We start from the raw sequence: 18,777 nt of genomic DNA, 5'->3' as shown, positions 1-18,777 counted from the left end.
CTTTTGGGGAACAAAAGGGAAAGGGTCTTTGTTTTATCACCTCATGCCCAAACTGCTGACATGTTATCTTGTCATTTGTGAGGCTTTTTGTGTTTGTGTCACTGAGCACATGGCACTAAAGGTGAATCTCCTGTGAGTAATCTAAAATCAGCACAGAATCTGAGATTTTTGAGCAGATTCCAGGGTCACAGATCACAGCCATACAGGCTGAAATCAGCCAATTCTGATTACCATCCAGTTGATCAGTGCACATCTAAAAAGAAAAGCGCCACCAAGAGGAGTAATGAAGTTGTGACATGGTAAGTCAAATTCCAAGGGAATTTCGTTTAGTGTCATATTTTTCATTGTAAAACACTTGCGGACTGTACCTATTTCTAGGTCATTACATTGTTATCATAAAGAAGTGTTCCAAACCAAGAGCTCAGGACCCCAAAGACAGCCTGCAAGAATCACTTGAGGGGCCTCTAGATGATGGTGTTTTATTCATTTTAACAAATTTTACGGGCACAAGTAGTGCATCAAATCCGCTGCTGAAAATAATCCCAAACAACCCCCTTTTCGCCTGTCCTTCCTTTGACTCATATTCAAACATTGTGAGCTGAAAACTGAATGCTGATACGCAATGTAAGTCAGAAAATATTGAGAGATAAACTAGTGCATTGTTAAATTTTTTTTTTTTTGGAGGGGATTTGTTGACAAAAGCAAAAATATAGAAAATCACAAGCTTTTCACTGCAAAGCCACCGCAGAGAAAAGGCACATTGGACTCCCGCAGCCAGAGACAAACCCGGGTGCAAAAACTGCAAGAGAGAGGGATCAAGAGAAAGATGTTGGGTTTAGTCCCTCTGAAACCCAGCATGCAGTAAGCTGCCTTACACTGTGGTTTTATACAAAACAAACAGCAACCACCCCAAAACAAATCGATTCCTTCCCTCATAGAGAAGGCCGTGTGGGGTGTGGAGGAGAGATGACAAACAGTCCTCACGAGCATAATGGTAAAAGCGTATGCAGCTGCCAATGTCGTCATGCCACTGTGTGATTATTCAAAGGGTCTGATGATAAGTAGCATGGAAGAAATAACAGAGTAGAAGCAAACACACAATTGAGGAAATGTTTGAGACGGCAGCAGGATTACAGAGAGGAAACACTGTAACGAGCTCAAGCATAGCAATGACTAATCCAAATCCAACCATTATGTTCTCACTGTCTTTTTAAATCTGTTTCCTTTCAACCAGGTGGAGCGGAACCTTTCCTTTACCCTTTTCCAGGGATCAGCTGATCTCACACACACACATGAATATACCAATACACATTAATAAACACATGTAAACACAAACCCACTCACTTGTGCTGCGGTGGGTTTTGGCAGTGGCCACGCTTAGCCTGAGGTTCGGACTGTTTTCTGGTTGTGTGGGCGGGAAGGTAACCTGGGGACAAACTGTTGCTCCTTAGCCAGAAACCTGCTGCCCTGAATAGCTGCTGGTTCATGCACAGCGTTAGCTTAAACTCTACACTGAGATGATCCTGTGAGATGGAATCTCAAGTTGAACATGTCTTTATCTTCCTGGCTCTGCTGCGAGGGTTTCAGATTTCAATTCAAGATGCTTTTTTCCTTCTCTCATTCAGATTGCCAAACAGCATACAGTATTAAATATATACTCAATCTAGCACACAGTAAATCTCTCCTTTCCATTTTCCAGATTGATTGTGGTCCTTGCCAGCCCCTAATCATGACAACATCAACTTTCTACTGACTTCTTCTCATTAGTTTAGCTGTTCTGCATCGTGTCCCTCAACAAAGCATACAACTCAAATCTCCACTATAGCACAGCATTAATTCCCCTTCTTCTGCAAGAAAGGCAAAATCCCTGCCTCTGTCGCTGCTTGTACTAAATCCTATTAGTTGTAGATGTTGGAGCTCTCAAAACAAATCTTTTAACAATTTGAGTGCCATAGTTCCATGTGTGCGCCCACACAGACACCTGAACCTGTACAGTTATGATCTCAGAGCTTGTTAATGTCCATTTAGGCTGACCCCTGACACCACTGGCCGTAGTGAGTGTCACCATGTCTCACTAATGATGACTTGAGCCTTCAGCGACTGTCAGACCACATCAGTCCTCACTAAGCCAGTTGGATTTGGGCTGGAGAAAAGCAAGAGAAAGTCGTTGGGCTGGACTTGGCAGTCCTACCTCTCTAAAAGATTGCCCCAGTCTGTTCTCACCTTGTAACTGCCCTCGTTTTAGCACCAGCCAGGTACCTCGTAAGATGATTTTAAATAGCAGCAATTACCAGCGCTGCCTCCAGTGTTTCCAATGTAAACATTTCAGTAGAGTGCTGCTGAGTCAGGGGGCAGCGGGGATGAAGAAGAAGAGGATGCACAAACAGTTATTTGCTTCGTCTGCTGCCGGGGTTTTTTTTTTTTTAAACGTTTCTACCTCTGAGATATGACAGCAACTGGGAAAATCTGTTTTGAGTGTTATGGGCATCTCTATTTACAGTTACAACGGCAGATTTCACGGCTGAGTTAATCCAAATCACGAAGAAACATCTTCCCTTTTTACCTCCTGTGCTGCTTTATCTTAAAATGCAAGGTTGACACGGGTGGCGAGCATTTTGCATTTTGGCAGTCAGAGCATTAAAAAGGTTAAAAGAAAAAAAAAAGAAACTACAACTACTTTATAAATTTCAGGTGTGAATAAGTTAATGCAAACAGCCTTTTAAAGGTCACAGCATTCATACTTCATAAATCTATAGCTATCTTCATATATGTCTCAGTTCTGATCAAATATTCAGTTAATTTAAAAAGTGTACTTGCATCATTCATAACCTTGCCCTTCCTTGCTACAATCTTTAAAGCTTGGAAATTATCAGACAAAACAGATAAAAAGAATTATATTGAATGCCCTAAAATCAACATTTTATAACTTCTGGCCAGATGTTTTTTTGATGAAGATGAGACACCTTCTGATTTTGGTTTGGATCAAATCATCAGTGATGGCTTATGCTGACAATCTTTATTAGAAAGCGACCTCATCTTCACTGAAAATGAGGGACTCTGTGTACCATGCTATCATGCTCTGGCTCTGGTTTCCACACACAGCACATGATGGTCCTTCATACACAACAGAAGAATGGAGCACTGGTGCATCTTACTTTTTTGTTCTATTTGCATATATTTCCTGTTGCCATCTTTCACAAGACCTCTGTAATGATGATTTATACATTTCCCATCTAATAGCCATGTTTATGTACAATGAAATTGATTTTTTTCAAGATGTTTCCTCAAGGATTATTTATCTAGTAATGCGAGGCGGCTAGAGTTGATGTGCTTTGATCTGAGTGTGGCTGGATGGAAGACGTTCAATTTTAATAAATGAATAAATTCAAGAGCAATGTGTGTTTTTGTGTGTGTGAATTTAATCAGAGTATAGGCTGTTAAACAAAATTAACCAACATATTCAATCTGAGCCAGTGCTATGAGCGTCATTTTGTGAAGAACGCCAAGAACCTTTTAAATAGAGAAACAGGTTTCTGTTATTCATGCAAGCTGATTTACAACGGGACTGACTAAGTGCTTTCTGCCCTCCTCCACTCTCTCCTCTGGCTTCCACTGTCTTTTTCAAAGTCACCTGTGTGTCTTTGTGGGGGGAAAAAAACAACCTTGCTTTCTGCATAAGCTACCTTATACCCAGCTATGACAAGTGTTTTTCTCTTTGCTTTGAGAAAAAAAAAATCAATACAGGATTGTTTGTTTTTTAACCTATAACAGAGAGACGGTGGATACTGGCAAGAACAGTGCAAACATAGTATGGATATATATGAGGCAAAGTGTGACTGCTTATCTCTATGTCCCTTGTTATCTCCATGACGACTCAATTACATCTGGTGAACTCAGAAACAATTAGCAGACTTACAGTATGCCAGGTAGAAAGTGGTGGTATAGTGCTGTGTGCAAACTGAGTAGCAGATGTCCAAACAGAGATGACATCCAGTCACTGCAAATGTTCTTTCATTTGTTTTTGAGATGTTACACTAATGAGTGCCCCCGCTAGTTAACAAATAAGTTAAGTTAAGTTAAGATAAGATAAGTTCAAATAATGATTTTTCAAAAGTGGAGAGTCTAAACAAAAAGACACTCCCAGCTGCTGTGTTGTTCCCTTGCGTTTTATTTTGCATGGTTAAGGCTGTGTGGCTGCACCACTGAGGGTCAGGGGATGGATAGGGGATTGGTCGGGACTGCAAAGACTATGGAGTTTGACAAGCTGTCATTGACGCTGGCACCCGTATCTCTTTTCATAAAAACTCTCTCTTAGTGTAATCCAATCTGTCTTTTGGCCTTTTGTTGCCAACAGGGAGTGCTGCAATGAGCTGTGTGAGAACTGACACCCTTCTTACCTGTGGTTCTCTTTGCAGTCTGATGTGCATCCCCCTGTGGCCAGACAAAGCCCTCTTCTCCACTGCATGATGCCTGAAGTGATAATAATTTCCAAAAACCTGCACAAACACAAAGAGAAAGGCATTGAGTTCAGCGGCAGCAGCAAAGGGACTGCATAATAACACACTGAGTAAAAGAGGGCATTCATGTACTGACATATGCAGAGATTATGTTCAATCAAGAAAAATGTAAAAACACATTACACACATTTATTAAGACATCAGAGCTTGTCATACTCTGTCCATATCCAAGGTAAAAGGGTGTCTTCAAATGCAATAGCCAGTAGTCACACAAGAATCTCTTCTCTTTCCCACAGAAAAAGCAGCCATTATCTTATCAGAACTTATAACACATCGCATGAATCTCAGCCTCAAAAGTGCTGTAAAAACCGCATGAGAGTTGTAGTCATTTAATGCTAACAAAATGGGTCTTCTATCATCGTTTAAATGAAGTGTTACATTTCCGCTAGCCGCTACGGTGCCGATATCCATTTAAGGGTTTCAACAGACCAAAGAGTCATGTTCCGAACGTTCAGAGAATGATGAAAAGAATCTGCCGATCCTGCAGAGCCTCAAACCAAGAGGAACAGAAGCTAACCTGGAGGTGGGTAAAGGCACTCCAGCTCTCTGCAGATTGGCAAAAATGTCAGACGCACGCACACGCACACACACACACACACACACACACACACACACACACACACACACACACACACACACACACACACACACACACAGAGGTGCACCAACAAAGAGATATCCATCAAACAGCAGCAGATGGACAGTATCTTTCAAAAATGATTAGATGCATCCATTAGAGGTAGAGTCACTTCAGAGATAGTCTGAAACGTTCCGTGCACTGCTGTCATTGTTCCCTCACACGTTGTGGACATAAAAGAGCTTTTAAAGACAAGCAGTTTGCTGACAGCTGCCACCAAACTGGCCTTGAACCTCGGGGAGAGCTTTCTTTTAGTCAGCCCTGCTCTTATGTGACGCACGGAGCAGCCAGTGCCTCCCCTTGTCACAGTCAAGGACGGCTGACCTGAGCGCAAGATTGAGCTTAAATAATACAGACATCTAGAGATAAGTGTGAGGCAGAATCCAAAAATAAGTGAACAAAAGGTGGCTCAGCTGCTCTTTACATGGGTCTATTCACAGGAGAGGGGCCTCCATTCGAAAAAGGAAGTATTGCAATCTGTACAGTAGTGCCATTGGGGACTGGCTCACCTTCACGAGCCCAGTGGAGCGGAGGAAGAGAGGGGGGAGAGGAGGAGGGGAGGGAGACGCTGGGTTTGACAGGCCGACCAGGCGGGATGGATGTGTTTGAGGACGCAGAAGAGCAGACGCAGCAGGATGGAAGGCTCTCCAGGGGGCCGCAGGCTGATTCTGCCGGCTGGCTGTCTGTTAGCCGTCCAGACTGGAGGCTGGAGCTCAGAGGCCTTTTTCTGGCAGCAGAGATATAAAGCTGCCAACCTGGTGCCGTCCAATTTCACTTCATTTGTCAAATATTTGCAATTAAGACTTGATGGTCAAATCATTTTCTGCGATAATTTCCACATAAAAGGAGTGACCATCAGTCTTAAATTACTCTGCGCTCTAGAAAAATTATCTTTTTCCTTCCCAAGTTCGTGTTGCACATAATTATGTGTAGAACTGAAGAATTAGGCGGCTTTTGTGTGGGGACAGCTTTGCAAAAATGATCATCATTTAATGATTAAAAATGAGGTCAGTGCAAGAAAAATTACTCCATAAAATTGGATTTCATCGCCATCAGAACATGCAAAGGAGGCAATCTTATATATAGAAGCTGAAATGTTAGAGTTAAGACTGGTCAGAACGGTACATATGTGTCACTGTTACAGGATATTCTGCTAGTTCTGCTCAGTTGATGCTGACTTTGTGACACCTTCAGTAAATTAGACAATCAGTGACTGACCTAACAGAGACCCTGTCTCGAAAATAACGTCAAAGCCACGCAAGAGGAAATGGCCTGTGAATGATGCAAGATTGAGGTGCGATGAAGGATGTGACCCGAGAAATTAATGAGACCCAATTTCATATTGATTGCGGTGGGGCAGAAAGCTAATTCATGCAGCTCCAGTGTGGCTTTTCTGTGGTACAAACCTATTTCCTAGAGTGCTGATGTCCTCATTTAGACCAAGCGTCTGCGGGTCTTGGGAAATTGAGATGGAGATAGAAATGTTGCCGTAGCTGCCCCTAAGTGTGGCTGAGTCATGCCTCCCTTAAGTCTCAACCAGAATGAATCATATGGTGTGTGTGTATGTGTGCCAGCGATGATAATTGAGAGCACTGGGGGTCATCAGTCACCCTGCCACTGTGCTCCGAGTCTGCATAAGAGGCATATTGCCCTTTACACTCCTCACTGGGCAGTGCCGGAGGCTGCTTTTTCATGTTCATCCAACTTTTACTGTCTAGAACTTCATGCAGATTTCGTTCAAATCTTTAAAAGATAGACAAGATAGTTTTACATCCAGATTACTAAAGAAGACGATTCCACTTGCGCTGGTCTTAGTAAGTACTTTCTAAACGCACATGCTTTCATTTGGCTTTGATCAATGTTTTCTCCAGGGCTAGCATCAGAGCTTCTCAAAGTAGATACAACAAGAAAATAAAAGAAGCAAGGTTGATATCAGCAAGAATGATCTGACTTACAAAACATGTTCAATTAAACATTACATCAAGGATGCTAGCCACAGTTAATAAAGCATTTTCAAGTCATAATCTAAGAATCTAATTGGATCACAGAGAAGAAGTTTTGTATTCACAAAGAGGCTAAATGAAAGGTTCATTTGCAAATGACATTGAAGACAGTCTGTCAAGGCTGGAGAGACACACATCTTCGATGTTTTCAGCTTCTCTTTAAGGAATCATAATAAGGAGCATTTGGTGTTCTTGGAGAGCAGCAGCCGCACAAGGCTGTGAAAGTACGTTGGTATTCAACTTTGGCTCATCAGTAAAATAATATAACCACAGTTTGATATTGGATTGAAAAGCTGACCTCTAAAATGCAGCCTTGTGATAAGACTGCACAAGAGCCCTCATGCCACTGTAGCTCCCACAATGTGAAAGCCCTCTCTTGCTGTGGACGCCTCAGTGTACCCTCTTAAATTTGTTTGATTAATGCTAATTAGCATCGTACTTGGAAAATATTTCTCCATGTCTGTTTTGAGATGTAACCCTCGGTGCAGTTGAAAAGAAAGAACTAAATTCTGTGACAGTTTTTGAAAAACAACATTAGTCATGATCTGAGATGTGCCTTCATGAGGTTCATCTGATGTGAATGTCAAGTTTTTCAAGTTTTAAGGCTGAAGAAGTTTGAATATATACGACTGTGAACTCTTGGAACAGAGTGTTGAGTTTGAGTGCAACTGACATTAAGATGACTTATCAAAAGCTTTCTGTCAGTCCGAGGGATTTATGTGAAGCATCAACCAGTTGCTCTCAAGTTATTTCAACATTTCTTCTGCCCACGCACCACATCACTGTTCCTCTTCAGAGTATTAACTTCTCTAATAACACTTTCTGTAACCTGTTAGCTCTGTCTACCACTAGAAAGTTTAAACACAGTGTTTATCACAACAAGTTTCATATCAGAGGTCAAACTGGGCATTTTTTTCTATACACTCCACCAGGGAATTCAAGCTAGCTGCTGACGTTATCAGTCAAGAGATGTTGTCAGACTTCAAGGTGACTGAATGTAATGTCACGGTCTTCCTCCTACATCCCATATTCTGCTGCGTCCTGTCCTGGTCTCCTCGCTGGTGGCTTGTCTTGCCACCTCCTGCCACACTTGTTCAGTCAATATTGGCCATGGGGAATTGGTTTCAGATCAGTGGTGCTGAAAAGAGAAATGCAGCAAGCTTTCTTTGGGCTGTAGCCTCATGTTTTTACACATGGCAATGTGTGTGCATACAAGTGTTTGAACATATCCCAAATGTTAGCGACTCATTTGAATATAAGGAAACGTTTCTACCCACTCTAATCTAACTAGAATTTTGCGCAGCACTTGTTGAGAAAATAAGCTTGATATTTGAGTCATGCCAGACTTGCTGTGCTAGTCTCAAGTGCAGCGACTGAGACTAAAATGAGCTTGAAATGAAGGTCTCATTTACCTCATTGTCCAACTGACATTTTGCAGGGACACTTTCAATCATTACAATACTCAGCTAAGTGTTTTGGTAGAGGTGGTAGAGAATGATAGTATGGGTGCAGATGCCAGTTGGGTATAGTCATACAGTGTGTGTGATTGCATGAATTCAGCCTGGGAGATGAACATAAATATTCAGTATTGAGCATTGGGAGCTATAAGGTCCACTATGATGATATTGACTGTGACAGAGTTCCACATTAAGTGTATTCCTAAAGTGCAAATAGGCAAATCCACCTTATTGGACTTGGCATCAATCTGACCTATCGGTCAAGGAAAAACTCACAGCATCAATGGGGGGTTAGAGACGCAGCAATAACAGTAATTCACCCGAGACAAAGAGACCTTAATTCACAGCCTGTGATGGCTGATTCCTCTAACCTTGATAGAAGAGGCTACAGCGTGCACATAAATGTGCGATACACATATAGAAATGCACACAATGCTTTCAGCTCGTCTGTACAGTGGGAAGCGGCAGCGAGTGAGATACAAATCTCAGGGCCAAAGCAGCACTCACTGATTGCCACACAGCCCACCAATCTTTTCTCCTCTTTATGTTGTCTGCTTTGATTCAATTCCGTCACTCAACGGAAACACACTGCAGTGCAAAACCCTACACAAAATGTTTCTTCTTACAGTTTATACACACTGCTAATCTGTTTGGCTCTGGTATGGCGCGATATTTGTTGTTAGGCTTATAAAACAGTCATGTTATTATCGTCCGCTGAGCCGCTGGGCTGCCATCCTTTAGTCTAATTGCATCTGAAACTCCAGGTTCAGCTTAGCGGTACCAGCTCATTATTCTACTCTGAAATAGAGGCTAATTGAGTCTTTTCAAATGAAGGGTAATTATTTGTTTGCATCTTAGCTCTGATTCTGCATGTTCCCCGCCTTGGTGGAATTCACCCGCTCAGGGGACTTGTTTTTCTTGGAGGAAGAAATAAAAGACTGTTTTGACTAATTATGTGGCTGAATAGCAAGGACCTTACAAAAGTCCCAGGAAAACAGTGGTGCTGAAGTTATAGTTGAAGACAGAGGCGGCATAAAAGGTGTGAAAACCGATTTGGTTCATTCAGTACATTTATTCAACAACTTATAAAGAAGGGTGATTCAAGCAGTTGTGGAATTATCACTAAGACCTTGAAGGTAAGGAGATTCTAAATCATCATGTGTCCAGCCTGACCTAGTCCTATTCTTGGTAGGGCACAGAGGATATGGAAGACGGGAGGGAAATGAAAGTAAGGCAGGAGAAAGAAATATATCACGGGGGAATAGATGAGACGAGACAGAGGAGAACTAAGTAGGATATAGCTACAAAAGGCATGCGTCATGAAAGGCATTAAGAGAGCAGAAATATAGATCCCCCACGGATGCCTGACCTTTGGCTAAGACCATCAAATTTAAGTTTCAGATTTCTGTCACTGTAAATGACTACTGCCTTGTCATGTATATCAATGATGCTCTCCCCCTTATGTGATTATATGCCTGCTTAAAAGAGGGGGGAAATGCATGCCTTAATGCAAAGGATTCAGAGTTCAATCAGACAAGAAAATTAAATGGTCCGAAATATGGATCTCACGCATTAGCTGTAGAAATGAAACAAATGCAGAAAAAGTAGCATTACTGATGTTGCTTATCTCTGTGGTGGGATTTCTCAGAAAACAGATAAAGGAGAGAGCAGGAAGAGAGGGGCTTATCAAAATCACACACTGCACACACACACACACACACACACACACACACACACACACACACATGAACACACACGCACAGCCATGAGGAGCAAAGGTACATCATCAATCAGCCAAATCTTGCTCAGGGTGGCAGTCATGCATCCAGCTGGCACCCAAAATCCACAGACATGCAGGTGTTCAAAGTAATTCACGTGCACACACTCACACCAAAAAAATCTGAGCTATAGCCTCCAGAAAGACAGACCGAGTCAGATAAAAAAGAACTTGCACGTGAGAAAAGAGAGAGAGAGAGAGAGAGAGTGTGTCTGCAAGAGAGAGAGAGACACATTAAATATTTCAGATCCCTTCTTGCCATTTTAATTTGAGATTTATCCCACTGGGCTTATTCCTAAATCAAATCCCATACGTGGTCAGAGAAATTAGCGAACCAAATTGGTAAACAGCCAACCTTAGCCATGCTTCACCGGAGCGTTGAATATTCAAGGAGTCAAGGGAGAGGGGGAATCTATTGCTTTTCACCGTGCTGAGACCTGGTTTCTTCTTCTATTAGCTATATCAGTGATCATGCCATTAAATGTCTGTAATCATTCAGAGTGATGGTCTGTGGAGCCAAGGGACAAAGGAAGCTAGGCAGCAATCCATGTCATGCTGCTGTTACCTCTCACTGAGCAAGAAATAGAGGCATGAGACGAATCAGAGGTGAAAATAAAGAGAGAGGATGAGAGATAGACTAAGAATTTAGACACGTTGGTAAATAGAATCTTTACTGAAACTGCGGGCCACAAGGGGCCGTTTCCTCTTGCCACAAGCAAACGCAGGAGAAGCCTGGATGATATATGAAAATGACTTTAGCTGAAAGCAAAGGACTGAGATCAAACTGGGTTAATTTCCAAGCCGTCTGCAGAGGGGGAAAGTGCACAGACATTTGAACGGATGAACGGTACAAGGGCTCTTTGGAACTAGCAGAGCTGTTGAAACAAATGTGCCACCACCACTGTGCATGCACCCGACAAAGAGCTCAAGCAATGAAGCGTCACATTATGCAAATAGGGAAAAAGAGATGAACAAAAAAAAAAGGAATCTTGAGAATGTATTAAAAAAAAAACCTTGTTTCGACAGGAAATCTTGAGGATATTCCAGTGTTCGGTATTCAAATGTGTTGTGCCGTGCAAGAACAACCTGGTTGCTGTTGGCCTTTAGTTTGTACCTGCAGGCAGAACATCGCCTTGTTTGCCATGTCATAAAAATTTTAAACAATTGTGATCTGAAGTGAAGAGCACACACATGCAGCACTTCACTCTGTCGTGCAAAAAAAATGAGCAATTTTTTTCCGCTCCGCCTCCACCGCTCATTTTTGTGTGTGCTCTGATGGTTTTGATTTAACCTGTTGTCTGAAGAGTCATGACGGAGCACAGTTTCCCACAGAATCAAAAGCCTGCTGCTCATTAGTACAGTAAGTACAGTCCATAACGATCAAGGTGAAGAGCACTCAAACCGGTGTGCTATTGATTTTTCATAGACACAGACCAGTCAATCTATCATTGGTAGCTAGAGGGGAGGCAGGGGCACGGACTGGAATCCTGTGTGTGCGGCAGTAGTGATAGACCACAGGAAAGACTGTGTACAAAACGTCCTTTACCTAGTATTTGCCCTTTCCTTCAAGGGCTCAGCTCAGGAAAATGGAAGCTGTCAGCATCGTCAGACATTCAGCGAGGAGATGCAACCCTGCTGCCAAGAGAAAAGAATCACCTCACACTCTTACTTAAACATCACGCAAGCATGAGGAAAAAACACATGCTCACACAGTCACGCCTCCATATCTCTGTCTTCCACTCGACGTGTGCGAAGAGGTCAATAAAAAAAAAGACATCTGCAGCCTCCAGCTGTCCCCTCCGGCTCGCTCCTCAGACGGGGGCCTGTTTAAGAGCACCGGGATTCTGTGAGGCTTCTGGATTATTCATTTGCAGGGTGTAACTCAGCCCCGCTGCTCTTTTTCCACATCACCTATGCTGAATTCCCTGATGGCAGAAGAGCCTCAGTCAGGCTCTGTCACCCTAGTTTTTTCTGGAGCTGAAGTAAATAGGTTCCACTTCCATTTTCCATTCAGCACTCGTCAGTTTAATTCCTTTACTCTGTGTGTCTTTCACTCATTCCCCTGCGACTCGTCCCCTGGTTCCGTCTATTAATACCGACATATTCAGCGGCAGCGCTTAAATCGGATCCGTCTCCGTCGTGTTGAGTCCATATTTAAAATCAATCTTGCCTTCCTCTCTGTTTAATGTAAATTGAGTAGAAACTAACTAGATTCAGGTAGCATGTTAAGGTATAATAAATCATAATGTTTTTTTTCTACAGTAAACTGTCTTCACTCTGTAAAGGACATCTTGGTTTCTGTTTGTAGCATTCTTTTAGGTTGCTGGTGTTTTTCCTTTTGCCTGCATAGTTTTACATACGGGGGGCTTGACTTGCACTGAAGTAGGTTGAGAGGTGAATCAGGTTAGGCGAGTCACTGGAAATTTAATGGCGTTCTGCAATTTTGGTGGCAGCATTGTGAAGTCTGCTGCAGAGATAGGGTCAGGAGCAATTTGTTGTTGGACACCTCTTTGCTCTTCTTAGCTTTGAGATGGGGGTGCACACAATATAAATCACCCCTAAAGCCACACTATGTGTGTGCCTGTTTCACTTTCATTGTATACTCTTCAACCAGTGGACACATCTAATTGTGCAAAGCATTGGAAAGAGAGAACAGTGTACATATTGATTATATACAACGTTTCTTCCAACTACTGTTATTTGAAGTTACTGCCTGTTGTTCATTATACCTGCTAGACCCTCTCTTTAAAAAAAAAAAAATAGATCTTGTAAGCTTGGTAGCATATTTGGCTGTAGAATAGAGGTACAGGTAAAACTATCAGTTAGCTCTGACAGTACTTTGTGTTGGAAGCACATTACCTCTTTAACATGGGAATTTGATCAAGCTTCAGACACACCCCAGAAAAAATGGCTGCAACAATAGTGCGGCTAATGGGGATCCTAATAAACCAAACCAAACTAAACACTAATTAAAAGTGAATGTTAATAGATTCTTTCTAATCCCAGCATGTTGCCCAGTGCCTCCTCAGAGGACGTGTGGAACACTCCAGTGTGCTTGCTGTTCATGTATTGTGAAGGGTTGAATGGAGCAGAGCAGCAAAGATGGTAAGCTGGTTTAACAGGAATCAAAGACCTCTTTAGTCTTCTCTAAGATATCAGCTTTTAATGCTGTGTTACATTAGAAGTTGTAATAGACCATCTTCTATAAAACTGTAATGTGATCAAAAAAGAACTACACAGGTCTGATAACTTGAGCAGCTCCAACATTCAGCTTTGCTTCATTTACACAATAAGTTGATGTATAATGGATGTCCAAGAACTACTCAGATCTGATACGCCGCCTTATTGATAATATGTAATCCCGATCAGTTGATATGCTACCATAGGTTTACACATACATGCACAAATGCAAAACTGTACAGTTACAATACTAATACCATTCACTTTGATGAATCTGATATAATTATTGCCTTCAAATTTCAGCCTGATGATGTGATATCTGTATTTATTAACCTTTCAACTTTGAGTACATAATTAATGATTTCTTTCCCAGTTGAAGTGTACTCTCTTATTAACCTGCATACCACTAATAGGCAGCGCTTTGAAATATAACAGTGAAACCCAGTGTCACAGTTCTTAAACACATGTTTCACTGAATAAATTATTACGTGGTTTAAATGGAAGGATTATGTTTTTCTTTTACGTCTAGTTAAATGATTCACACAATGCTTGTGCACACAGGAAAAAAATGATAGTTTACTGTGGCCCCAGATTAAAGAAAAGACTCTGAAGACTCAAGTCTGCAGCTTCTTCGGTTTGTTTCCCGAGAGAAAAGCACAGGACCAAAAACAGTGGCTATGGAACTAGCAGAGGAAGCTGGCTACAAGACTGCAGGGGTGCCCGGCACCGCAGCTTTGAACCAAGCCTCGTTCAGATTCATTGAACATTAAGCCCCTTCCTTGAACCTTAGATGCATAGAGATCAAAACATAGTGTCTTCGGAGTTGTCTGTGTATTGGGAATGAGAACATGTGATCTGCATAGCTTCATAAGAAGCCTTAAATAACCTCTGGAAGGGAGCTGGCTTTGTGCCCAAGTCTGATGGCACGATGGAGCAATTTGAAGCTCTGGGCTATAATGAGTCACTGCACAAACTCATCAGACATCAGAACACAACATCCAAGTTAAAACTTGAAAAATAATTTATTAAACTTGATGTTTATTTCAAGTCTCTTGACACTCTTAAAATGTCTGTAAATCTGTCTCTCAGAAAGTAAAATATATATAAGATTTATAAAAGATCTTACAGTTGAGAGTCTCGTTAAGGACCCACTCAAATCTGGGTGACAATCAGTGAAGTGCCACAGTTAACAAAATGTTTGAGCTGTCTGCGTCACATTCAGAAGAAGAAGTCTGCCAACAGAAAATGTTCACTTGAACTGTTCACTCAGTGGCTAAACACAAAATGTTTAGCTATTCACATCTTAGCAGTTCATGAGCACATGAAACACTAGCAGGAATGCTCTTTGCTTTTTTGTTCTCAGATCTATGAATGTTAGGCTAAATGTATGACTCTGTAGCAGAAAGTATTATAACTGAGCTTTACTCCCCCTGCTGATGCTCATCATCCACTGCAGAAATAATTAAGTAATGAATATCTCAGCTTAATATGCCCAACTTAAACCAAATATAAATAGAAAAATATTTTAGTTTTATCTGAATTGATACTACAGTTCTTAAACACTATGAGACTCTTACCATTCATTATACTGCACAATGTTAGAGGGCTATTGTGGGTAAAACGCTTGATATCACTGACAAACTTTTTACTTTTGAATCTATTGTTATCCTCACCCATGATAGAAATCGGTGTTTCTGGAAGGGTAGAAAATGCTAACTGTTGGATCACTATATTAAAAAAAAACTTAGATTTAATTACAGCATGGTATAAGCATAAGGAGTAGGGCCTTACCGATATGGGATTTTTGGGCCCGATGCAGATATCCATATTAGGAAGAGAAATAATCAAATACCGATATATCGGCCGATATCCTTCTAGGATCTATCTTCGATCTTTAGAAGTAGCTGGATATAAATTCATAATGTTTTCGTGTTGATCCCTCAAATTCATTAATGAAACACTTGTGGAAAAGATATACAATGAGCAAAAGATGGTCAATCAGCTGAAAAGTAGCCGCGCATGTACGTGCATCACCACTCTGGTGAGTGATAAAGCTTGTTGAAATCCATATAGCGCACTCTGCTGGTGACAGCCAGAAAGAGAAATGCTAGTGTAATACAATGACACTCAAATGAAATGCTATTTGACAGGTTAATAAATCTAGTAATATTGAAGCATGATCATATTAGCCGATACTGATAGTCACTGGATATGCTAATATCGGTTGTAAGTACAGGCTCTAATAAGGACTGTGTTATTGTTGTGATAAAGTTCAACATATTCAGTGAACAAGCTTAGATGACCTGTAAGATCTATTACATGACCTTAAGCCATGGCAGGTTAGCTTTTACAGTGTTATTTTAGACGTTTTATTCCTTTGTTGCAAAAGGGTAAGATATTTTGAACTACTTTGGATCATCAAGGCACAATGCGATGAGTAGAAGCATGCATAGAAGGCTTTAAGAGGAGGCAGTATTTAGAAATTTTGCTTTTCTTTGTGGTTTGAGAAACGTATCATATATTAACAGGGTTTTTCAATTTATGCAGCTGAAACAAAAGACTAAATTTCCCCTCATATTTTGCTGTGTGTGGTGTTTTCATTTGTGTGGCAGCACTGAAAATATGAGAGAACAGAGCACTTATTATAAAGGACTCTTGTGCAAGGTCCCACGATAGCCTTCATAACAATGATAAATGACTCAAGCATTTTGCAAAGCTACATCATATGACTATAGCACCTTCAGGAGAGGAAGTTTTTCTGCAAAACAGAACAAGGATTAACATCCTGGGAACCTTTACATATATTTTCTAACCTTATTCTGTTTTTTTTTTTTTTTTTTTTATTTCTTCCCATACATCCGTCACAGAGACACAGACATTTTCTGGGGAGGATTGAGACAGCCTGGTGTGCTGTTTTTTTTGTTTTTTTTCCCTTTCCACAATTCTCCCACAAAACAACAACAACACTAGAGCTGGTAGCAGAATGTCATTAGGTCTATGGTGAGAAGCTGAGGAGAGGAATTTTCACTAATTTTTGACAGCGTCTTTGATGCATTCTTGTTGATAGATTGAAAGAATCGTCTCTGTTGTGTGTGATGATCTCTCAGCCAAATGTATTCCACCCTTACATCGCTTCAGAGGGGTGACTAAAATATGTTGTGACATTCTGTTTTTGATGTCAATTTGCCTCATAGACACACCAAAAAAGATTTTATTCATCCCTAAAAATGTAATATGGGAACCGCCGCGCATTACTCTAGATCTGTGTAACAAAAACAACGTCTGTATAATGGCCTGGCAGCATGAAACTTCAACAACCAACAGGTGTTTGGAAACATAAGAGTTCTGTGTTAAGATGTCGAATCACTGCTATTGTACAAATTCTGAGGTGAATTAGCAGGCAGCCTCTAATGCAGTATAATGCAGCATAAGTGTATGAGGTGTGGAGCTTTGCAATAGCTTCAAGTGAACACAAAAAGCAGACATAAATAATGCAGTCATCTTTTCCCATTACAGTATAACATAGACTACAAATTTATAGTGCTCCCTGTTCCACTAAAGCTCCTAATGAGGAGGCATTTAAGTAGAGGGTGCATTAGTCCTTATTATGAACCAGTAGCACACATAAATAAACATGCTTGTCCAATATCTCGAATAAAAGCATGAATCAACATGTTTGGAAATGGTGTTTCTTTTAACCACTCTGAAGTCAAACAAGCTTTGGTGCAGAAGAGAAAGTAGGTTCAGCGTCACGAGGGATGACCATCATTGGCTGAGGACGCCCATGTGAATACAGGGAACACGTTTTCCATTTAATATCAACCATATAGTGCCAGCTAAAATGACTGTGTTTCTCAGACAAACTCTTTATCATGAGCTAAGAGGCAGAAGTTTCTTAAAGTGCCATTTGAACAGAAAGCCCCTGGCTTTTTCTGGGTCAATTGCTCCATTTTTTAATGTCACTTTGATTTTAGAGAATACCATGTGAAGAACCCCAGTGTCGTTTAAATTTTAGAGAAGGAGCTGCTCATGCGGCACCGCTGGCAGTCTTTGCCCACAAAGGACTCTCACAGCAGAATGAAAATGGAACAAACTCTGTAAAAAAGTATTACTGCGCTCATCCTCCACTGTGAGCGCTACTCTCTCTACATAGAAGACACTCTTTCTGCGTTAGTCAGGCTGAGAATGAGCTACCTGAAATATTATTAGAATGTGACTACACACGATGCATTCATCTTGGAATATGTAGATTATTAGCCCCTTGCAATTTTAACAGATTTATATCTATACAATTACGAAAATATTTGTTTTTTATCTTTGCATTCCTGTCAACACCACGAACACAGTTTTATTGTTGAAACAGCCTTTGATCTAGCCAAAAATGCGAACAAGTGCTAAATCCATTAATTTAAATAATGCATCAAGCTACTCTACATTGCCACTGTTAAAAAACTCACTGCAGCCTCCAGAGAGAAGCTAGCGGATCACCAACAGAGCCGGTGTCAGGGAGTCAGAGAGGGCCGGCTGCCTTGTTATTTCACCATCACTCTCTGTCTTGTCTCTGCTAAATCACATCAGCCTGCAATTGACCAAGTGTCACACTTCAGAGGGGAGCCTGATATCTCCCGGGCTGGAAGGCTTTTTACTTCTTCATTCCGCCTTCCTCCAAAGGTCATATTTATACTTTTACAGCGACACCAAAAGTACACATCGCTCTGCAGAACTTTTTCTGGCGTCTTATCAGCCTCCTCTTTTGGATAAGGGGGGGCTTTGAGAGAAAAGAGCTCATGGAGTGCGGTCTGAAGCCTGACTGTGTAATGATGAAACCTTGTAGATACTTGTAGTGTTGATTGATAAAAAAGTTTGACTTGATTTTTGTTTGACTTACAAATGGAAAATGAATACATTATTTCTGCAGCAGGGAACACAGCAGAGAGAGAGAGAGAGAGAGAGAGAGAGCACAGTCATGTGTTTGCTCGCAGAAAAGAAAAGTCACGCTTAATGACTGAGTTTCACTTCTCAACAAGACCCCCCGAGGTTAAATAAAAAAAGACGGCATGCTGGTCCTTGATCGATGCAAAAGTCTCTTGTGGAAGATCACAGATGTCAAATATCAGACACATGCATAGTGAAAATTCAGATTTAAAAAATAACCTTAAAATGGCCATCTCTTCTTTTGGAGTAACTGTTCAGTGAGGTGCCTCCT

At 41.2% G+C, this 18,777-nt stretch overlaps 1 protein-coding gene across 2 annotated transcripts in view; it reads right to left on the bottom strand.

Annotated features, from left to right (window-relative positions):
* The window catches only part of furinb (furin (paired basic amino acid cleaving enzyme) b), a 74,743-nt gene that overhangs the window by 37,859 nt on the left and 18,107 nt on the right, over nt 1–18,777 (bottom strand). For both annotated transcript variants that reach the window (XM_061036587.1, XM_061036588.1), the window contains exon 3: nt 4,398–4,496. In XM_061036587.1, coding sequence (XP_060892570.1) covers nt 4,398–4,496 — 99 coding nt within the window. The remainder of the gene's footprint in view (nt 1–4,397; nt 4,497–18,777) is intronic.

Source organism: Labrus mixtus, chromosome 4 (genome assembly GCF_963584025.1).
Source record: "Labrus mixtus chromosome 4, fLabMix1.1, whole genome shotgun sequence".
NCBI classification, from domain to species: domain Eukaryota; kingdom Metazoa; phylum Chordata; class Actinopteri; order Labriformes; family Labridae; genus Labrus; species Labrus mixtus.
This window is presented reverse-complemented; position numbering and strand designations above follow the sequence as displayed.